The sequence below is a fragment of the Haemaphysalis longicornis genome, unplaced genomic scaffold, assembly GCF_048455015.1.
Source record: "Haemaphysalis longicornis isolate Haplotype H1 unplaced genomic scaffold, Haemaphysalis longicornis Haplotype H1 scaffold_2, whole genome shotgun sequence".
Lineage (NCBI taxonomy): Eukaryota > Metazoa > Arthropoda > Arachnida > Ixodida > Ixodidae > Haemaphysalis > Haemaphysalis longicornis.
In genome coordinates this window covers 170,036,721-170,061,085 of record NW_027526295.1, presented here as the reverse complement: position 1 = coordinate 170,061,085, position 24,365 = coordinate 170,036,721, and the positions used below count along the sequence as shown (strand labels likewise).

The following is a 24,365-nucleotide window of genomic DNA, read 5'->3' as shown; positions in this document are numbered from 1 at the left end:
ACACTCCATTGGGGATGCCTCGAGACATGGTCGTCTTCTACCACTTGTCCTTCACGTAATTGGAGGTGATTATTTTGGCCTTGCTCTATTAACAACTCGCTTGTTTGCAAGCTTATATTAAGCATTCCGGGTTCAAGTGAAAAAAACAGGCTGATTTTTTTACAACAATGTTTTATTTGATTATGTGTAGCTGGCCTTTCCGGCGATGGGGCTGCATTTCAGGTGGATGCCCAATGGTCCGTTGTACGTTCCTGACAATGTGAACAATGTGAGAGCTATCCGAGTATATATATATATATACGCCCACGACCTATCCCACCTGGCGGGCATTTTTTCTCCACTTTTTTTCCAAATTCTTTATCTGTTTCAATGACTACCATATCCTCCCCTTTGCTCTCCGAGGTTTTCTTGACTGCCAAGCTTTATTTCTGTATTATTTTCAACGAGCCCCTCATTTCCTATTCTGATTCGCTACATGCATAGCGAGGGCCCCTGTTCTGGCAGTCTTGGTGCCATAGGAAGCTTAAGAGGGTTCAACGCTGGTCGACCACTCTCGACATGTCGTAGACAGTCGAGTCACGGCCCGGGGGTTAAAAAGAAGGTCCCCTTCACCCCGAGTTGTCCGAGTGGCGCTGGCTACCACCCCCAAGCGCAGGAAACAAAAACACCTGAACATAAATACCCCAGAAAGTGGAGGCTAAAGTAGCCCCGCCGGTAGGGTAGTGGTTATCGCACCAGACCGGTATTCTGGAGGTCGTAGGTTCGGATCCCACCTGGCGGGGATTTTTTCTTCACTTTCTTATTTTCCAAATTCTTTATCCTGACCAACTACAACTTCCCCTTTGCTTTCCGAGGTTTTCTTGACTGCCAATTCTTGTTTCTGTCGTATATATATATATATATATATATATATATATATATATATATATATATATATATATATATATATATATATATAGTAAGGAAAATGAATGAGGGGCTCGTTGAGGAAATACAGAAAGATAGGTCAGCAGTCTACAACGCCAAAGGAGGCATAGGGGTGACGCTTTGAGGGGTGACGCCTAAGGGGTGACGTTTGAGGGGTGACGCCTAAGAGGTTCTCGGGCTGTCGGCGTCTCCAGTGACCATCTTCGTTTCATGTAGTCACGATACTAAACACCCCGACACTCGTTGTCTAACACCTTGCGCTTGAACGTTTCATCTCCCTGGGCAAAAGCGAGTACTAAAAGAACACACCGGGACACTTGTTTTCCAACGCCTTGCGCTAGAACGCTTCGATTTTCAAAGACACGAGACTTGTACAGTAAAGCTGTATACCTATACTGCCCTGCCCCCCCCCCCCCCCCTTAATGGTTTCCTTTCTGTGGGCAAAAACGACAAAGCGCCAAGATTACACTTTTCAACTGCATGCTTCGCCCCTTCCCAAAGTTTACATTAGTCTAGATAGCCTAGTTTACTTTAGGTCACACAGATTATAAAATTTGACACTATTAGCGTCTCTCTGAAAAAGTGTATTCAGCTTACAAGCAGTGGACTTCACGCATGGTTTTCGTTGCTTCGCACATATTGTCGTAGACGGAATACTGCCTTCTAAGATGGTGATTCTCTGTAGTCATTGTTAAAAAGGCTTGTATTATTCAAGAAAGAGAGAAAATCGAGAGTGTACCTTCGTGTCTGTTGCTTACGTTGGTAATGAAAACTTCCAATATCACATTTGTTTAGCAGGCAAGAAATCCAAAAGTCAATCCTGCCCTGTTCAGGAGTAATTGAAGCAGACTCAGTAAGAATACAATACCACACTGGCTTAGATCAGAAAAGCAAAAATTTGTATTTAAAAATTTTATTCAGAAACGCTAAATGTCCCGTTCGCTCTGATTCGTCATTTTTGTGATGAAATTCTAGTACGTGTATTTTTTTATACATATTTATCCGTACGCAACCTCAAGACAAAGTTCACTGCGATTAGAAACACGAACAGATATTCATTTATTTACATAAAATCACGTTTAGATTTACAAATAATATCACATATGTCTACAAAGATTAAATGCTATCATTATCCTCATCCCCTTGAAACGAATTTGATTTTCATTGATTTTATATTATTACTTTTGAAAAAACAATATTGTGCATGAGTGTGGTTGTGAAAAGTGCAAACAAACGTATGCCGCACAGAATTACAGTACCAGCCACAATGGGCAAAACATGGCTACATCACCTCGCACAGACAGTGTGACAAGGGAGTTGTTCAACTATCGTTCCAGGTAACAAGGGTTCCAAAAAGCCTTAAAAACAAGAATGCCCATAACCTTAATAAATAAATAATATATAATAACTGATCACAGCCACTTTTGAAATTTAAATGGTGGTTATTACCTTTCAGTGATCGGTTGATAAAGTTTTAAATTAGTGCTTGTGTTCTCTACCTGCGTGTGAAATATTTTTCCATTTCTATGGAAAAAAAACATTGAAAAATTGTTCAGTAAGAAAATTTGGAACGGAGGGATTGACAGTATTGACACACAGAGGCATAAATTTGTGCACACTTTGCACCAATAGATCAAGTAAAAGAGAGAAAATATCGCGAAGTCTACTTAAATACAGCACCGTCTATCAGTTCTTTGAATATGTCTTATGAGCGTATTTATGTACATACCACAGCAAGAAAACATCTATACCTACCTATAAGGTCACAAGAAAAATTTGTGTACGTTGAATGAAGTCACAGGGAATTGTTCGCATTGTTCATTTGCGATGGTAGTGTCCAGAGAGTAAGAGGGCTTGGGCACGAGGTCTTCCCCACCATTTGTCTTAGAGCTATTGGACGAGGGAAGTGTAAATAGCATTCGTTCTTCGCACAGTGGCCTTTCTCTCGTCCTTTGATCACTCTTCTTTGAAATCGGCAAGAACGAAGAACGAAAACACATTTCAGCTGTTGCCGAATGGTTTGACCGAAGGACAATCACTTCCTGGGCGTGCAGAGTCAACACTGAAGTCCTTAGCTTCGTTCCGCTATAGTCATGTTCGCACTGCATGTCATTCTTGTCTGCCGTGGCTCGAACCTGCCAAGAGAAAGTTTTAATCATACCTGGTTGATATCTCCCCTGTTACGTTCGAACGATGCTACAACAACATTCAAGTCAATGTTTAGGTGACAAGCTGAAAGCCTATATTCTATTCCTTGCACAAAAGTTTTTAATGACAGGGTATTATTTTAGTTCCTTGTTCCACGCACACTTTTTTTCATTTCCAGAGACAAGTTTTTCTTTGAATTCGAAGTTCTCCAGCCTGTATGGGTTCTAATTCCAGCGACCTATGTATCGTTTTAGTGAATCAAATGCCTAAGAAATGTGAGGTTCGCCGGAATTTTAAGTTTTTTGCTGGGGAGAAAGTATTCCTATCAACAGCGCTTTGCTCAGACAGCAAACCTTGCAGCCAAATATTCTGCAAATGTGGCTTAAAAGGAGAGTGGTTCAGGCCGATAGCCAGAAAATAAACCACGATCTGGGTTCCAACTACTCTCTTGACATTTTGTGGCCTGTCCGATACGTGCCATTCACGAAATGCCGCCTTGGGGCAACGAGATAAGTGGCACCAGTAATATAAGCACCCATCCCATCAACAGACAGCTCGCGTGTGGGTCTGTGTATCTTTTTGCTTACTTTCACAACATGGGCAAGACTGCAGTATCTGCCGCTTGGTTAAACGCATACTTCCTTTTATCCGAAAAGCAGGGAGGCTAAATGCAGAAAAATGGTTACTGCACAGTTTCCTGCCACGGATACTGGCAGGACATTAATGAAAAGATCGCAGAATTTGGCAGGCCTGAATGTTTCGCTCCAGTCAGCTATGAAAACGCCTTTGTTGTGGCAGAAAATTGTTATTTTCATTGAGTAATTTCTAAATAGCTTCCAAGCAAGGCCTAAAATGCTCCGAAAAATGTAATTAAGAAAATCATGGGTATCATATTCTTGGTTAAAACGAGTGAACGTGTTTTAGTCAGGTAGGCAAGGTTGGTAAGACGGGCACAATATCAGCACCTTCATGCAAAACGTTCTTAAAACGTTAGGCAGCATGTTTGGGAGAAGAAAGGAAGACCGAGCAATGGCCGATGGGTACCTTAAGATTCGGTCTACAACATCGTCCCGTCATTTTACTCACGTAACCATATATTACAGAACCGTAGATAGAGCTATATTAGGCAAGACTCAAAAGAAGATGTGAATTTCGCCTATGTAGCAACAAATCGGCAAAACATTTACCATACAGCCCTTCAACGTAAGTAACGAAGCAATGTAGAAAAGTCACTACTAAAATAATCCTAGGCAAATAGCCAATGGGGATCGACTCTGCGGACCAATTTTGGACAAATACTGTCCACGCACTTTAGGGCATATGGGTAGCAGTCATAACACACAGTGACGCACTCCTGTTCCTAAAGGAAGGGGGTCAATCAATGAATTCTGATATTTGGTTATGCAGTAGAGACTGGTGATTATCAAAAATGCGTTGAAATAACATGAAAACTATCAGTGAGCAAAATATATTACGTGTCACACCGAGCCTAGAAAGCGAGCCTAGAAGTGTCGATGTATGTCAGCATATTGACTTCGTCTTACCGTGGTGTTTGCATCATTTCGCCTCTAGGAGCATCACCCTATGGAATCCGTAGCAGCAAAGAAAGTGGGACACTTTAAAGGAGCTTGTTGAGCGGCAGTAACTCGTCCGTATCCTCACGTAAGGCACCTTGTTTCTGCAGGAAGGACCAAAAAGGGATAACATAGCATTGATAACATCCTGGGAATTTGCAATTATTTTTTGTGTATCTGCGTTCCAGTAATACACATGGCGCTTGTAAATTGCATGAACACACTAGTTGCTATAAATAAGAATACCAATGCTGTGAGAACCATGGATAACTTTGCCTGATTTAGCTTTGTGAGCTAATCTCAAGTAGTGTAGGTCAGTTGCAGGGAAGTGTGCTGCTGGGAGAGCTTGTTCGTAACGTAAAAAAAGCGCAGCTACAAAACAAAGCACAACGAAAATAGACTGTTGGGCGCCTGGATCAACCACTTTCCATGTACTGTGTTAGGTACCATTTTTTACTGTATGTTTTTATCACCAATCAGACGAGTTCTCGCCGTCTTCTCAGGCACAACGAGACGCACCAAGCTGTCCATTATGTTAGCAAGCTCGTGCCGCGTAGACAAAGAGAAAATTATGACCACAGATTTACTATGTAACAAAGTTTTGCCAAAGTTTCGGAAAATTTTCTAAAGAATGTTACGGGCGGTAGCCTGAAATTCCGCCTCAGCGCATGGAACCCAAACCTAAACAGGTGAGGTTGGGATAACGTTCCAAGTAGTAAAAGGCGCTGAAAGTAATAAAAAAGAAAACAAAATACATAACGATTGCCGCGAAGCTCAGTGCACATTTAAAGGAGCGTTCGGAGATACAATTAGCTGGTACTTTCGAGTGGTATTTTCCTTGTACAGAACCATCACGACCGTTCCACTCGACGCTGCCTGGCGCTAGCGGTAGCGGAAGACAGCCTGCGACCTTTATTCGCGGATTGTGTTCAGTAAATACCATCTCCATAAACTGGCGAACGCTCGTTGATTTTCCCGCCCATACCCCTGTCTTTATTTACAAATATTCCGTTTGCGTAACCCGCGTGAAATATTGATCATTCAACTAAGCTCCACAGCTGGCGTCTCCTCAATCGCGGAAAGCCGGAGGCCGCATATATTAATCACATCTTGCGTTGAAGCAAGGCTCGTGCAACGCCAACGACCAGCGCTGTGCGTACCCGCGAGAGATCCAAAAACTGAACTATAAGCACTTACACCATGGCTATAAGTATAAGCTGTTTTATGGTACGGAACTGAATCTTTGCTGATTTCGCCAGCGATATTACTTTGCTTACGCTACCGTTAATGTCCATGGCCAGACATGCCAGCACAGGACCACAGTACCGTAGGCAGAAACTGCTACAGTACAATTAATCAAGGCAACGCCCACACGCGTGTTCCAAGACTATATGTTAATATGGACATAGTTAATAGCACGATAAGACGCCGCAAAACAGGGCTCCTGACCTGTAATCCCGATCCAGTACGCAAAATTTTGCATTTCAGACTCTCTTTCCGAACCGGGCTGCTGTGCTTCGTGAACACCTTTTGCACAGGGCACAGCTAAGCACCAAAGCACGGTATTTATGTTCCCAAGAAAACAAAAAAAATCATTTCTCTGGTTTACATTACGGTAATTCACTCGAAAAACGTCTGATTGTCGCTTGTCGTAAAGGGTGTCTTCACGCCGCGCGAAAAACATTAGTTAAGCTATATGACATCCGATTACCGTCTGCAGGACGTAGTAGATATTAACTACTTTTTCACCGTACATATCAGTGCTTTTATAAGCCCTACGGGGCATCACCAGTGGCTGCAAACTAGTTCGATTACGGCATTCCATTATGCTGTGTTGGCTTCCATAACTGCACAGTAAACATACTTGCACCATCGCGTTTAACTACTCGCAACGTCGAATATTGAAACCCTCTGGCAAACTCGTAATGGCCGATCTCTAACTACGTACGAACATCGGCGTTTACGTTATGATAAAATCCTTTGAGCGACTAATTTTTCTGCCGCCTCCTGTTCAGCGCGCATGCGCCTTCACTTAGCTCATGCTCTGTATTTGTATCTTCTTCATTCATTGCCGCATACCCTTGTTGTACCAAAGTATCTGCACTTGTTCATCTGCCGGCGTAATGTCTAATCTCCTACGCTTGCACTGTAGGTCGTTCACAAACGCGCACACGCGCACCGAGAAATAAAGAACCCGCGAGCTCATTCTAGAAAATGTATGCGCCGTCACATGGCACATTACACGAGCGCCTGTGCACGCCATCATGTCGCCTGCGCGCGCTGAGTCACCGTTCTCAGTTTTCCTCATCGTTTATTCAAAAAATATTCCCGCATATATATGATAAACTCCCAGAGGTAATGGGCCTACTTTCGGAACACCCCGAAAAACAAAGATGTACGAAGGAATACGGAACACGGGGCGAATCAGCGATTTGACACGCATTCGATGAAGTGGGTAACGAAAATCTGTCCGATGTAGAGGGACATGCCGAGGGTGCGCAAATAGGCATGCAAATAAAGGCGCCTGTAGCCCCCCCCTCCCCGCCAGCGTTCTTTCACCGCGTCCCCTGCTTGCAGGAAGCAGCAGATGCTAATGCGGTCGCGCCTATTAATTCCCTGCTGTGAACGCAATTTCGCGCTCCCTCCTCGTTTTCCCAGACTCCGATCGGATTCCCCGTTCCTCGTATCCCGTGACACGGCGCGTGGTTCGTTAGAACCCGATGCCTCTTCCCGATTCTTGCACGCGGAAACCCATTTCGTCGCGGCTTCGTGTTGCGTTTGTGTTCTTATTTTAGGCTTGCAGCGCAGGGTCGTGGTGAAAGCGGCGTACTGGAGCAGTCGCCTTTCTTTCCGGTACGGCAGGGCGGGGATGGATTGGTTTACGTCACACTTGGTGGCAGCGGATTTCTGCACCAAATGAAAGTGAGCCAAGCTGTTGCCTCAAGCCAAACTGAGAACACGGAGAACGGACGCTGCCGCGAAAGCAGTTGCCTCAAACCGCCATCTTGATTGGTCTACAACACCGAACGTTACCCGCCAAGGTGTGTGAGCTGTTGAATGAATATGAGGGAAAGCTTGGGGACGAGAGGAAGTCCATAGTACACTCGTCGATGCGGGATTGCCTCACCGTGGCGCAGTCAGAACACCCGTGACGCCAGGGGCGGTGCTTATAAGCACCTTCCAGCTGGGGTCGCGGATACCCGTAGGTTACGAGTTCCGCGTGAAACTGGGAAATTGGGAAGGCTTTAGTCGGTATCTTATTATGCTATCGTGACGTCAGTCCTAAAAACACGGCTGTGCCGTAAATGTAAAGAAAGAACGGAGTGACACCTTCCTGTCGGGTAGTCTGTGCGTAATACAGAAGTGCTTACCATATCTCGAAGTGCATATATATATATATATATATATATATATATATATATATATATATATATATATATATATATATATATATATATATATATATATATATATATAGTCGTGAAGTAAAGTCCTTAGTTGCTGCAGGAATACGCACAAAGTAGAAGTACGCTCTTCGGAGACTTTATTTCCAACGTTGGAAATAAAGTCTCCGAAGAGCATACTTCTACTTTGTGTATATATATATATATATATATATATATATATATATATATATATATATATATATATATACAGGGTGTCCCAGCTATCATGCATCAGGATTTAAAAAAAGAGAAATTGCGTAACTCGAAGAAAACCTAGTGCATAATGTTTGCAGTACTGTGAAGAAGCGGAGAGTAATTTTTTCGTTAATGAGACTTAATTAACTAATTGTAATTATTTATCTAACTAGAGAAATACTGTCCTAATCAGTAAAGTGTCAATGAGGCACTTGTAGGTAACCACGAGGGGCATCTAACTGCGGTATTTTCAGCGATGAACTAATTGCGTACACATTTATTCCGACTGATAAAGGAAACCCGCGAAATATGAAAAATACCACGTGACAGCGCCTCCGCGCGCACCGTAAAGCAACGCCCTCAAACAGGCTGCCTCTGAGTTAGCCAGAATGAAATAGACAAAAGGAAGAAAGAAGAAATCGCGACCGAGTTTGTTCCTTATCTGCACACGCGTCCCGCGAATCTTGCTGCTGCTGCTCCTTCCATGCATGCTATTATCAAGGTGATGCGTTGTCTCTTCGGGCGGGTAACACGCGAAGCAGTTGCTTTCAATCAGCTTTGTTTGGGGACGCTGCTTTACAATGCGCGCGTAAGCGTCGTCACGTGGTATTTTTCATATTTCGCGGGTTTCCTTTATCAGTCAGAATAAATGAGTACGCAATTAATTAGTCGCTGAAAATACCGCAGTTAGATGCCCCTCGTGGTTACCTACAAGTGCCTCATTGACACTTCAGTGATTAGGACAGTATTTCTCGAGTTAGATAATAATTACAATTAATTCATTAAGTCTCATTAACGAAAAAATTACTCTCCGCTTCTTCACAGTACTGCAAACATTATGCACTAGGTTTTCTTCGAGTTACGCAATTTCTCTTTTTTTAAATCTTGGTGCATGATAGCTGGGACACCCTGTATATATATTCTCAAATAAAAATGCAATATATATTTTTCAATTCAGGGTGAGGATTCCATTATCTCACCCCTCTACCATAACCTAAATCCTTTTTATCAGCAGTGGGTAGACCCGCTGACCACCTCCAACCTCTCAGACCAGCGATTATTGCGGAAGAGGGGACGGATGGCCAGCACGGTCCAAAGCCTCCCGGAGCAAGGACGCCTCCCACCGGGCGGGTGCCTTAAAACCAGCGCCTTGACTCAGACCAATAAAGTATATCATTATTATCATCACCATTATCTTCGTCATCAACATCATCATCATCATCATCATTCCAGTGGGGGGTTGTAGGTGTAAAGAGCCATGTGGCCTTCCAAAAACCCGTATCGGTATCGTGAGAAAAGAGCTCATTTTTTTCCGCACTGATACTTGCTCTACATGTATTACTGTCCTGAAAATTTAGGGCAATGTTATACTTTTATGTTGTTCCTGTAATCTTGCTCATTAGTAACTTCGACGTCTTGACCATAAACGTTGAAGCTTAGTTCATTGCTGCATTGCCAAGCTTTATTCTTTCTAATCATTCGCATTTAAAGCGTGCGCACAACAAATATTCTCCGTTATGTGAACCATTGAAATGCTTCATCCTGATTTTCTTGACAAGAAACAAGAAATTAAAGCAAATAAAACTTTCTTTCTTTTTACATCTTAAACGAACCCCTCCATCAGACACAGTGCAGTCTCTCATTTAATCGTTCATATTTGTTGTTTTTAGAAATTTTCTTGGCAATAAGTTAAAAGTAGAATTATTTCGTACTAGGCCGAACAATATGTCTGAAGCCCCCTACCTCATTCTGGTTACACGGGTACCTCCAAGAGGATAACTATTACATATATTGAAATTCATTTTTAAGGATTCATGAATACACATTCTCACAAAGTTTATTTCTGGCTGCACGCAATGGACCTTCATTCTTTAAGAATTACCCTACCTCATATGTGTACGTAGTGCACCTAACTCTTACTCTTACATTTTAGGAGTAAGTTTCATCCGGTTAGTACCATTCTCTTCCAAAACACAGGTCCCCAAAACAGATTTTTCAATAACTTGCTCATATTGTTTCTCCGGGAAAAAATGTCCAACCTGGCTCATAGCTATGTGAAGTACTGAAGCATTATGGGCTACGCAATGTTGCTGTGATGTTACAAAAGTCTCCACCCACCAGAAGCTCTCACTTGTTTTTCGCCTTCTATGGTAACATAGGCAAAAGATCACGTTGTAATGACAGCGACGGAGAAGCAAATCGAAGTATAAAAAGCGGATTCAATTGCCCGGTGCTTATTTCTTTTCCCGCACTTAGAGTACTATTGCAACCCTCTTCTATGTCCAACACATTTTAAGCTTGAATACTTTCTCGGCACGTCTAGCTAAGTTTACTTTTTTCCATGGCACAGTCCATAACTCTCGTTCGCCCTCCGCCACGCCTCATCGCACGGCCAGGTAAAGCAAGTGTTTCCTACTCTTATCACCGTAGCTGCCGGAAAATCTAGAACCGAACGAGGCAAAAATGAAGTGGCCAGAAACCAAGGCCTTCCAGGGAACACCAACATCTGGTGTTCTGTAGAAGCTCTAAAATCTCCGGTTCCCACAGCATTGGGGAAAAGAAAAAAGCAAATACCCACAAAAGAGGAAACACTTGGTAACGCAGCAAGAAAAAGCAGGCGCTCCTCTGGCAAGCCCCTACTTCCTCACGCCCTTCGTTAGGGAGGCAAGAACACGGCAGGAGCGAGAGATAAGCGTCTCCCCTAAGCGTTGGTTTCTAGTGTTCGCTTCCGCAGCGCAGTCGGTGCTCGGCGATTTACACGAGTTCTCGTGCGTGATGAATGAAGCGGCAGCCCAGCGGGGAACCACCCAGCCCGAGAGATTCGAGGGGTGCATTTTGAGTGCCCAAGCCTTCGGCGGGACGAGGAAGCCGCATTAACGAGCTACCCTCGCATCGACGGATTGTCTCCCGCGAACGTATGAGAGACATACTCTATTTGAGCTACCCTTTTTTCTCTTTAGGCAGGCTTCGTCGTACGAGCAGCATAGACTCACTGTGTGCGTTGCAAAACACCCAAGCTCAGAGGTGTAATAGAGCGCTATAAAAATACGGAAGTAATTTTGGGAGCGAAAAATGCTTGGCACTGGGTAGCTTGAGAAATGTGGAAACCGAAATCATAACGCACTGCTGACGAGCCTTATCATATAGCTAGTTATCAGCTGGAAAAAACTGAGGTGCGAACTGCTGTCTTGTGCTATTTCGCACGCGTAGCGAAGCTTTCAATGGGCACGTTTCTCGCCGGTTACCAGTTTTCGCCGTCCCTGGATCAGAAATAAAGCAAACATAGTTTAATGTTTGGCAGCAATGCAAGCAGCAAGCTTATTTGTCCTCACCAACTCATTGAGCCAGCTGTAATTGAGCAAGTTGGAATGTTATATGCGGTGAGCACTCGGGGAAGGGGGGCATAGCGGAATAGACGGGAGACGTGATATAAAAGTACACATCAGGTCAAGCCCTGGACTAACAGCTGCAAATTCAAACAAAAATACATGTGAGCACCGGACAAACTAGGTTACCCCGTCCTTGTGAGAGCACCAAACGTGAAAAGATCGGAACTAGAAGCGAACTAACACCAACAATCTTGCAGTAAGCAATTGCAAGGCACTAAAACTTGGTGACAAGCATGTCGCAAAGGTTTTCTGCGTTGATTGCGTTTATTGTGTCCCAACAAAACTGCGCATTTTCTTTATGCAGTGGAACCTTCTTTTTTCATCTGTAGCAGCCACGTGCCTACATGACAATGAGCAAAAATATGCGAGCACGACGTGTGGCTTGTATAATTATGATGCACCCTCAACCCAACGTTGAGATAGCACTCTATCTGATAGAAACAGGCACGACCACACGAGAGCGAAACTCCATACACAGCCTTAGTACAGCAAGGAACGCGCCGTTTATGTGCTTGCTCTTTTTCTGGAAAATTGATTCTTTTTTTACAGATGCCTCTCCACGAGTGTGGATAGCTTGAACATATTGGAAACCAAGATCGCAACCAAAACATTGTCCTTAAAGGCAACTTCTTAAATATACGCGTAATGCGTGTGTGACGTTACATAAGCCCGATACAATCGTGATCTTCTTTACTTCAGCGTGGTGACCAGCGTTGCTGACCACACGGGCCCCCATGATCGGGCTAAGCGATTTCTCATATGCCGAATACAGAACACAAGTTGCCAGACCAATGTCGCTTAGCTTCACTACCTGTTCACCGAACGGAGGGGCGTGAGGCGCCTCAAGCTTTCTGAAATAGCGTAGCAAAGGCATGAAAGAGAATACATTTGAGGTTAAAATGGCGTCGCAGATTTCGGGACACATTAAGTACAGCCAAATTGAGTCGCCGCATAAAGAAAGTCCAGAAACAGAATACGTTGTTATTCCCGCTATCGAATTCACATCTGAAACCAACACCCTTTTTCTCAAACATTCTGATAAACTGTTGTACGTTGGAAGGACAAACAAAACGAACCATGGCTGACGATTCTGACGACAAGCACCATGGCTGGGCTATGGGCAACATTTTATCAGAATATCAGCGGTATGACAAAGCAAAAGTCGCGCGGTACAATTGGTGGAGTGCTTTTTTTTTCATCAAGGTGAAGTCACAATAAAGAGCTCGGTGAACTTTGCTGAGAATAGTATTTATTAAAGCCGAAGATATCAGGCAATAAATGTCACGGTTATAACCTACAAAAGTTGGCCACAAATAAAAAAAGAGAAATTTAAAGAAAACAATTCTATAAAAATCCCATTTTCATTCCTGAATGAAAATTAAATTGGGTCGACGTAATTATTATCAGTATAAGTTCTTGAGAGGCAGGGAAAAGGTTTGTGCACGGCAGAAAAATCGTTCCGTCTAATTCAAAGCTCATGACTATGCTTTACGTTACTCGGCCGATTTCTCTTTTAACAATCGATGATCACTTCGAAATCGGAAACATAAAAGCATCCACCAGATAACCAAATTACGAGCACTCTTGCTTCTACTTAGAGATTCAGATCAACAAAAGGTCTACGGGCTGAATGCCAATAATTTACTTTCAGCTTCTCGGTACCTCGTTAGCGGCTGCACCAAATAAGGCGTGAAGACCGCACGTTTGAGTCCAGGTTAAGATGAGTATCAGGCTTTGTCCAAATGAGCTGTTGAACTGCCTCCTTTGATCAGAACCTGCGATTCCAGCATCTGGTTTCTCTGGGACCACTCAGGTCTCGAAAGTACGCTGAATGGTTCGACACCACTGGTTGCGTACGACGCGAAGTAGAGGCGGAACTGCGTGCGTTCGTCCCCTTCGTCTTCCATGCCGACGGCTAGCACCACATCGTTCCTGAAAAACAACCTTCTCCTCCATCCTGCAAAGTAATTTTTTTCCAAACTCTTGCCAAGAAAAGAGACATGCTGAAATAAACGCTTCCAACGAATAAACGCTCCAGGCCGTAGCAAATTAGTTGCAAATATAAATTAGCGCTTCCTTGCCGCTGTCCGGCTCTTTCAAAATTTATCAAGCCCTCGAGGCACGGCAACTTTAATGAACAAGCGGAGAAGACTGAAGGCGGCGCGTTCCCGTCATAAGTTACGCCTGCCGCGTGTGAGACGTCGCTTAACATGAGTAAGGCGGCCCAAACGTTCGGTCCACCTTAACAGAACTTCGAAGAGAACGAGATTGCTATCTATTAGTGCATACACAAGCCATAATTATAGAGTTTAAAAAGGAACTTTTCGGTGGGGTGTTCAGAATCCAATCTCGGGCTCTTAATAGTAAAATAAACACAATAAGGGCTGTTCCCCAGAAAGCGATCAACTTTTTCAAGAAAAGTGTTCCATCAATAATATCCAACTGTACGTTCCTTGTTCTAAGCGTGGTACGTTCCTTGCTGTAAGACGGTGCACTCTTCTGATGTATGGTTAAGTGAGTATACTAATATTCTAAGGCCTGCGCCGTCGTGGTTTTGTTCATTGTCGTGGCTTTCTTTCTTGGGAAGTATTTTTATGTGTTTGATCAATTTCGCGATGTCTGGCGGGCCATGAGACTGTTTACCCCATTGGTTGATGCAGAGTTGGGGCGTACACCCCTTTCCCAAAAATGTTGAGACCGCTAAGAGGGGGGGGGGGGGGGGGGGGGGGGGAGGACGAGGTAATGGACGAGCCAATTGCTTCCGCCCTTGATGGAATCACAACCGATAATAATGCTGTTTCTGACGAATATTATGCACCAAGCGCACAATATTTCAAAGCCATGTCTTACTACGACCATGCCTTATTGCGGAGAATCCCAGCAAAAGCAAAACAAAACATGGAAGTTATGCTAACACGCCCACTGCACCCAAATGTTTTCAAATTGCTAATCGACTTCTGTTATTTACTTTCATCAGGATTGCTTTATTTTTTTCGTTTTTGATGCATTTTCTTCTGTTTTTTTTTCTGGGAGTAGAAAGGGGGCAGTCAGGCTCAACTTGAAAGAAATCTTATGTACATACACTGTATTGATGTATTCTCTTAAGCTGAGCGATTAATTACGGTGATGGTGATGATGATGATTGCTATTGGTTTCCCCTTTGTAGCGGGGTGATGACATGTCATCTTAATAAAAAGGACTAATATACCTATGTTTAATATTCTTGGTTTAATACTAGCGCTGCTTAGGGCAGGCACAAAAAGCTGATTAGGCACAAAATACTTTTTTTTCTGTTACAGGTGGTAACTGTCCTAGGCAATATTCCCCTGTCTGCCTTTCGTCCACCAGCATTCTAATCTTCTTTTCGTCCCCTCGACAGCCTTGAAGTTTACTTCCTCTGTGATACTCTTAAATCCTAGGGCTTCTGGAAGCCAAATATTTCCCTCGTATATATTTGGATGGATACCCTCACATTCTAACACTATGTGCCGTTTCTTTGCCGCAGACCACGCATACTCCACCATTTTGTGAATACTTTCCCACAAAGCTCTTAGTTCGCAAGCAAACTGCTCTAGCCTCAAAAAGCAAAGCGCTGCCCTGTGAATTATCGTAGAAATTTTCCTTTCTGATGTTCAATTTCACAGCCCTGTACCTCTCAAACGACGTTTTAGCTTCCATTTTTTTCTCTCCATTTATTCGTTTCAATCTGCCTTGCTTCTTTTTTGGTAACCTTGGCTGTTTTGGATTCTCCACTGTTCTTTCCGTATTTCATCGTTAGCCTTCTAGTCTTCCTTAACCGCTGCGTGTCCACGCTTTTCAAGCATAGGTACCTAAAAACCTTAACTGCCCATCTTCGTTGATCAATTGCTCTCAACCTCATCTCAAAACATACTTTACTCTGTGCTTCTCGATCTTCAAACGACGCCCAGCCCACATCCCCCTGTAGCGCTTCGTTACTTGTTTTTCCATGCGCGCCTAAGGCCAAACAGCCTACCGTTCTCTGGTTCACTTGAAGGCCTGATAGAACGTCAGATTTTAAGCAGCATACCCAGCTTTCTCGCTCAAAATTACAACCTCTCGGGAACCTAGAAAAACCACTTTAGGAAAATGATATTTGGCATAAAGCTAGAAGTCAACGTGAAGATTAAAACGCTGAAAGAACATTTCAGGTTTCTGAATATTTTTTTGTGTAATTCGCTGTCAAATCTAACTCCCCATGCATTTCTATGGGATAGTTCCTATGGCTCAGGAACCCAGTCGCGCAACGTGCGCGACTTGAAACTGTGCACAAAGCAAGTATTCACCTCAAATATTAGCTGTGCAAAATAACATTTTCCTTTCGCTAAAAAATTGCAGAGTAATCACTGCTGAAAGGACTGCCATGAGCGGGAAAGCTGCACATGAGTACAGCATTCGCAAATGTGAGAATCTGAACCCTTACTCCTTTCCACATTCCTCTCACTACTTCATATTTGTTATACCCCTACAGAGCTCTATGCTTCATTATAGCTGCGTTTCTCTTTTACTTACCCTTAAGTTGCTCCTCGTGAGTTCTTAAGTAGTCATCCCCTTCGTTTATCCACACCCCCAGGTATTTATATTCCTTCACTCTGGTTTTTTCGCCTTGCTGGATAGACACTGGGTCAGTGCTAGCGTCATTGAAAACCATTAGTCCCGATTTTTCTGTGCTAAAATTTAACCCGAGGTCGGTGGCTTCTTGGCCGCTAATATTTATTAGCCGTTGCATATCGGTCTGGTTATCAGCTAAAAGAACAATGTCGTATGCGTATAACATTTCCGGGATACGCTGTTGTACCACTTCGCTTTTCAGCATATGGGTTAGGCTGAACCATACTTGATATTCTTCCAGTTTCTTTTCTAACCCTGCCATGTAAAGCATAAACAGTATTGGGCTCAAAGGGCATCCCTGTTTTAGTCCCCGACGGGTGTTGACCTGCTGAACGCATTTCTGTCTGTAAAGGCTGCACCACCGCGTTAAAGTTCTTAGGGCGGGGAAGCGCATGTTACAAATGGTGCAAAGCATATTCGCAGTACTCATACTTCATGATCTACTTCACAGCGAAGCTGTTGGCCCCTAGTTGGTCGGCAAACTTCGTGTCGTGACCCAAAAACCCAGGCTGGACGCAGCACTCCTCGCCTAAGACGGCGTGTACCAGCGTCAGGCTAATCAGGCATACAGCATAGAGCTCAGTATTCGTTTAAAAAACACAAACCAAACATCAAAACGACGTTACGGATGATAAGGCGACTAGGAACAATGCGTCTCTCTCCCCTACCATGTCTTCCTGGTAAAAGTCATATTTGCAGATTATGTTTGAAAGCTAGGCAGGACTATGGGCTCTAAATGCAGCTGTTCTGGCTCAAGACGCGATCCCATGCGTCAGGCTAGGCAGGACCCAATCTTTGCCGCAAGAGAAGCTGTGTGGGATGGCGGTGAATTCTTCCGGCATCGCGTTGCCAATTTTCGCGTGTCTGCCTGCCACAGGTGAAAAAAAACAAAAAAAAACAGCGCTCTGTAGACAAAGAATACTAAGCCTCCTTCTGGCGACAATTGCCATAAAACACGTATTTTAACATACACAGGTTCAGCCTGATGCACCTCCAAGAATACCTAACTGAAAACCCACACCACGACAAGACATTAACGATATACAACATATTAAGCGAATGCATCTGGCTTCAAGGCACTACAACAACAATATACTCCTCACGAGAGCTCTGGGAAGTAGCCCTGGCCAGCTCTGACCTGGAAGACCACTTCCGCCTGATCATCCTGGGCCCAAGCGAGGGTCAGAAAATATGGGGCACTCAACAAGGGATCCACCGACGCAACCCTAAATTAATATTATTCCCTGTTTTTGAATCGGCCTCAATCGGCTTTTCTCAGTTTACATGCAGGTTAACAGAGGTGGTAAATATAGGTAACTTGGAGATATGTGTGTCGGGAAAGTTCCAGTGCCCATACACCCGACATGTGCAAGATATATCAACCGACATGTGGTTGCTTACTACGGACTGTTCGTTGTATTTTACTTTTATTGCGCTGTCCTTTTGGCTGGTATTCCGGTCGTCAGATTAACGCGCTCGTTGTAGTTTTCTGGTTTGCTGTTTAATTATTTACCTGGCCATTTTGAAATCACCTTTCAGTTAGTTCAGTGCTCGTCCTGTGTATTCTTCATAATCGTAGCTACCTGTAGCTTGCTCTACGTATCCCTGTGTAGTGTTTCAGCTTAGGGTCAGGGAAATGTGCCATGATTTTGTGCTGAACTGGGAAACGTAACTCAATTGCAAGGTGAAAAAATCGTCCTACGTATAGCCGTGCAGCAGCGACATGGCTATCACAGTCCCTACCGTCCTATCTACGACAGAGAATGTCTATCTAAATCCGATTTGAACGAGCCAAGGCAACACCTGCGCTGTGAGGCAATGAACTATTAAATAATTTAGGCCACCGGCGCGTTTTGAGAGCGCGCCCAAATCAGGAGACAGGGAAGGTTTTTGTGTGTTCTCTCCGTTTAAAAAACGTCCGTATTGACTGAGATACAACCGGCATCCTCGTAGTCCACAAAATAATGCCTAAGGCACAGGGTGCGAGAGCTTTGTGGACCTTAATATTTAAATATATTGAAGAGCATCCGATCAGCTTTTAACAATAACTCGACACCTTACATGAGCTATTTTCATAATGCTCTTATCATTCTGAAGTTTGCTGTAGCTGATTTAAACAATACTTATTCCTGTTTTTCATTCGACGAAGTCAATGACAGGCAAAGATGTGCCAGTTTTTGTGTAGCGTATCGTTTTGTTTTACTTAATTGTAAGGAAATGTTAAAAGAATTTGATAAAATAACCGGTGTGATATTTATAACGGATGTACCGCAGTGGGCAAGTGTGAAATCTGTAAATGTGTAAGCAAAAATATTGATTTTATGGGCCTAAACCCACAAAAATAACAACGAAGCCACTAGAAAAGTCTTTAGTACAGGGACAAGACGGTTTCAATATTTTTTTAAACATTGAAAAAATATTTTGTAAATGACAAACCTGTCACCCTAGCCATTGCAGGTGATAAAAAATCACTTTATGGAAAGCTTTTTTCTTTGAATCAACGGGGACAAAATTACGAATTGGGCACTGTTCTTTGATAGCTCAGTGTTATTCGTGAGGATCTGGTCTTGTATGGTGTGCGCCAAATAAAGACAGTTTTTTATGGTCTAGTGAAAGTAAGAGCAGTCACGCAACCTTCTAATATAAAAACACTCAAGTTACGGAACGGACCATTTGAACATAAGCGGCTATTTCAACAAGTAAAACAAATTATGTTTGCCTTAGTTTACAGGTTTTATCTTCTCTTCATCTGGTTCGGTGCGCTCGTGCGTGAAAAACCGATGTCTGCATGCTGGCGCGCGGACGCGCGCACGCACGGGCATCTCACGTACCACACTACTTTGATTTTAACTAGTTTAGCAAACTGAGGAAAATTCACTACACACCTAGCAGAAACTTTTTCTTCTACGTGGTCATATTAAATATTGCTCCTATGTCCAGTGGAGACAAATAATGACAGCTTGAGGAATTGAGACCTAAACCCTACGATTCCACAATCATTACTGCAACTATTGTAATTCCAGGTTGATTTGTTTCAGCAGTAATTTATTTGCTATCGCAGCGTTTTGAGAAAACGATAGGGGCGAGATGGGAACGGTAATGTTTAAGACGAAGTTTAACGGGGTGCACGGCAACACGCCAGATACGACATTTGGATTTGAAGCTGTGCGCCAAATAAAGACAGGTCCCAGAAACATATTTACATCTTGATGACCGAGGAGATCTTTTGCACTAAAGAAACTACATGAATGCAATCTGTATTAAATTTGTATTGGTTCACTGTTCAAACGTTGTCCTCTGATCATATCAATTGTCACAAGATCCTTGAGGGACATGTTAGGCATGGTTTAGAAGCCTCTGTGAGGGCTCTTCCAATAACATTCAAGCTATTACCGGCTTCATGCTGCAAAACTGTTTTACGAACTGATGAACACAACGAGTCCAAAGTAACACCACAGACATTAGTTCATTGCCAGCGAGAAGCACAAACGAACGAATATGGGCGCTGTACAAGATAAACGTAAGGATCGCCCGCGTACTATATAGCTGTAACCAACGAAGCAATACTTTAACTACATGTATGAAGCAGCAGGTTTGCAATGGGAATTGCACTACGTCATTTTACTAGTGGTGGTTTTGTATGTGTAATAACAGGAGTTTAAGTGCGTAAAAGGAATATTGAGAGTGCAGCCGCGATGTGCATAAGCGTCATATGACGAGGTTGCGGTGGCGCGAAGAATGAAATGCAAAAAAACACGAAATGAAAATATACAAAAATACAAATACAATATACAAAAATACAAAAGTCCAAATACAGATGCAAAAGAACTTAGCGTACACTTTTGGCTATTGTAGTATAGCTGAATAAGGGGAGAGCGCTGTAAGGGGAAAGCTACTGGACACTGTAAGAAGTTCAAGTAGGGCGCCTTCACCACAACTAATTAGCCTTCACCACGAAACTAATTAGCCTTGTGTGCAAATTCGATGAATTACGTAGACGAGCATTCTACTGAAGTAAAAAAGGGGATCTGCGCAGGTACGTTGAAAATTCAAGAAATCATTTGCGCCTTGCGTGTTCTACCTGCGCACATGCACTTTTTTAGTCAAATCATAGGTTATGCTTCATCATTCACCGAATTCGCAAACTTCGTCACTGCAGTTGGTCATTCTGGAGCCCTGTGGTGGATATGACCTTTGGGGACTTTGAATATATTGTCACACGGTGGGGACCATTGGCCTTCCTTCCGGGTATTCGCAGATTTCTGTAGATGACTTGGACAAAGAAAAAACCGCTTTTGTCACCCCTGATGGCCTGTACAAGTTCAAGGTAATGCCTTTCTGTTTATGCAATACGCCTGCAACATTCGAGCCCATGATGGACTCTCTTCTTTGAGGATTCAAATGGTCCACGTGTTTATGCTACCTGAGTGACGTTATAGTATTTTCGCCCTCATTTGCTTCCCATCTTACCCACCTGTGTGATATACTCGCGCTTTTCCGCCAAGCAGGCCTTCAGTTTAAATCTGCCATTTGTCACTTCGGCCACCGCCGCATAAAGATTCTCGGACATCTTGTTGACGCGCAAGATGTTCAGCCTGACCCTGATAAAGTCAAAGCCGTGAAGCACTTTCCTGGGCCTCGCTCTACGGCCGACGTTCGCAGCTTTGTTGGCCTTTGTTCCTACTTCCGTTGGTTCATAAAAGGCTTTGCTAACCTCACCGAACCTCTCACTGATCTACTGAAGATGTACGCCACGTTTTTGTGGGGCCGTGAGCAAGCTGAGACATTTGACGCATTAATCTCCCGTCTGACATCTCCCCCTGTGTTAGCCCACTTCGACGTCACCGCTCCCACTGAGGTTCGCACTGACGCCAGTGGGCATGGCATTGGAGCCACTCTCAGCCAAAGACAAGCCGGATGCCACTGCGTCATTGCATACACGAGTCGCCTTCTTTCACCATCTCAACACAATTATTTAATCACCGAAAGAGAAGGCCTTACTCTAGCTTGGGCCGTGGCGAAGTTTTCTCCCTACTTGTATGGCCGCAACTTCTCGGTAATTACTGATCACCACGCTCTGTGCTGGTTGTCTTCGCTCAAAAACCCAACGGGACGCCAGGTTCGCGGGGCTTTGCGTCTTCAGGAGTTCTCCTATTCTGTCTTCAAGCCTGGCTGCCTGCATCAGGATACTGACTGCTTATCACGGTACCCAGTAGATCCACCTGACCCAACTCCTGCTGCTGCGCCCGGCATAATGCCTCTTTCGACCCTCACCAACATCGGCTACGAACAACGACGTGATCTGCGCTCCATTATGAAGAGCCTTAGTTCTACACCTTCGACGCCTTCAGTTCGCATGTTCGAACTGAACTTCGAAGACGGAATTCTGTATCGTCGGAACCTTCGTCCTGACGACCCTGAATTATTACTTGCCATTCCTGAGCACCTTCGTCTGGACGTTATCCAACAACTTCATGACCTGCCAACTGCTGGCCACCTCGGTGTTTCCCGCACCTACGATCGCATCAGACGCCGCTTCTTCTGGCCAGGCCTTCACCGATCTGTCCTGCAGGATGCGCGCTCTTGCGACCTCTGCCAACGACGGAAAACACCCAATACTCCCCCGGCTGGACTTCTTCAACCATTCGACATACCAAGCGAACCATTCTTCCGCGTTGGGTTAGACTTGCTCGGTCCATTTCCCCAGTCCACATCCGGCAATAAATGAATAGCCGTCGCCACCGACTATGCCACGCGTAATGAAATAACACGGGCCCTTCCTACGAGCTGCGCCACGGACGTTGCGGATTTTCTGCTTCGTAACATTATCCTTCTTCATGGGGCCCCTCGACAGCTCCTTACAGATCGTGGCCGCTCCTTTCTATCGCAAGTTATTGCCGACATTCTTCGCTCCGGCTCCACCCATCACAAGATCACCACTGCCTACCATCCTCAAACTAATGGCCTGACCAAAAGACTTCACCGAACAATTACCGACATGCTGTCTATGTACGTCTCCGCAGACCACCGCGACCGGGACGTGGCTTTGACCTACTATACTTTTGACTACAATTAATCGTGTCGCGACACTTCTGGCTACTCCCCCTTCTATCTACTCTTCGGCCGCGAACCAGCATTGCACTGGACACAGTATTGCCGTCTCCTGTACACTTATCCGATTATGCCCGCACCGCCATAGCTCGCGCTGATCATGCCCGTCAAGTTGCTCGTACACGCCTCTGCTCATCCAAACAGTCCCAGAAGACACATGACAGCCGGTACCAAGATCGCCACTTTGCACCGGGGTCACTTGTACTTCTTTGGTCGCCCTCACACCATGTGGGACTTTGTGGAAAACTCTTGTCCCGGTATTCTGGGCCTTATCGTATACTAAGTGAAGTTGCACTCGTAACATACGAAATAGCCCATGTTCAACCTGACACGTCACGCCACATCCTTACGGACGTCGTGCATATCTCCCGTCTCAAGCCCTATCGCCAACTTCCGCACCAGGCTCATGAGCACCAAAACAGTGCTTCTATCGGCGGGGGTTATGTCACGGGATGGGTATGCACCCTCTGAAAGGAATATGGACACCGAGAGATGGACACCGAATGTGGACACCCAGCACGGACAGCTAGTGTGGTGAACGGTTGACCGACGAGGAGGAAGAGGACGAACCATCTAGCTCTCTGGCTGCACCCACTTTAGACTGTGTGCTTCTCTGTTCGCCACCGTGTGACGTTTTTAATCAATTGCAATATACCATTTCCCCCGTAACAATATAGAGGTTGCTAGCCGACGCCTAATTGCAATCTTCAAGCAAGGCACTCCTACCTTAGACTCCGTACCCAGCATCCCCTCCATGAGCTGCCGCCACCCTGGCCGACATCATGCACGCAGCCTGCGGCTGCTGCTGCTGCCGCAACTGCTGTTGCTGAAACCTCTGCTGCAATTCTTGTTCGAGCGGCGACGGCTGCGCCACGAGATGCAAATGCTGCGGCAACCTGCGCCGTGGCGGAGGGCCGGCGTGGAACGACGCCAGAGGCAGCGGCGCCACGTCCTCCTCAACGGGAGTTCGCCGTCCTCCAGCTGCCATCGAAGCAGCCGCGGAGGCGGTCACGTGTCTTGCCGAAGTGTCCGACCACCAGCACGGGAGGGCCACCCTCTCGGCAACCCTCTCCTCGGGAGTCGCCGCCGCCGCCTCCACCGCGTAGCGTCTTGTGGAGGCGACAGTCGGCGGCGGGGACTCCGGGCTCTCCCGCTACGTGGCCGTCTCGCGGCTGATCCAGTAGTCGTCGGCCTTGCCTCCGCCGACGCCATTGCTGTGCGCACCCTTGCCGCTGCCCGACTTGGAGCCTGAGTTGGGTGGCGCTGGCTGCTGCTGCTGTTGGTGATGCGAGTTGTGCTGGCTGCTCTTGGGTGATTGCGGGCCCTCTGCGGAACGTTTCGGAAAAGGGGAAGAAGCGACGTTAGCAGATGCGTAGGTTTTTCAGGCTGTGCATTAAGCACAAGCATTTCAATGCTCTTTTGCCCCTCTGACGTCGCAATGGTTTGAGAGAGTAGAAATTAAGCGGAATAAGGAAAGTGGGGTGGCGACGTTATTGTGAAAATCCTGCAACGGACAGAAAAGCAGCATACTACATGTGAGAAGCCTGAATGCTTCATTGTGAGTGCTTCGCGCGCTTATTTCAGTTTATTTTTAGCGGTTCATTTCGCTCGACTAAAGGAATAAGAATCAGTTCATCGCAGAGGGTGGTCGCGTGAACGCGGTGGTTCTTGTGACGATGGCTAAAGTTTATAAGGACATGACCCCTGACAAACATTGTATTAGGAACAAATGTCGTCCATCAGCTCCGACATCCGTCAACAACGCGTCGTACTCGTGACGTTTGCAACGCGCCCAACGACCGGCTTTTCGCTAGGCCTCCCACCAGTGGAGGTTTCTGATACGCAGGCTTAAATATAATTTTACTGCAATAATTGCAGCACCAGCTATCACTGTGCAAAAGTATATCCCTATGATTATATTGGACAGCACTAAACATGCCAGGCAA

At 44.9% G+C, this 24,365-nt stretch overlaps 1 protein-coding gene and 1 pseudogene across 2 annotated transcripts in view; both read right to left on the bottom strand.

The window, feature by feature from the left end:
- Positions 1–1,864: 1,864 nt before the first annotated feature.
- LOC144168415 (uncharacterized) lies at positions 1,865–23,572 on the bottom strand (the record flags this gene model as incomplete). The annotated part of the gene is made up of 3 exons (XM_077697410.1): positions 1,865–3,062; positions 4,620–4,753; positions 23,146–23,572. A coding segment is annotated over one exon (426 nt), but the record flags the coding sequence as incomplete, so codon positions are not given.
- LOC144169490 (neural cell adhesion molecule 2-like) overlaps positions 23,431–24,365 on the bottom strand; it is a 250,270-nt pseudogene continuing 249,335 nt past the window's right edge. The window contains exon 10 of the transcript XR_013322458.1: positions 23,431–23,745. The product of XR_013322458.1 is annotated as a neural cell adhesion molecule 2-like (transcript). The remainder of the gene's footprint in view (positions 23,746–24,365) is intronic.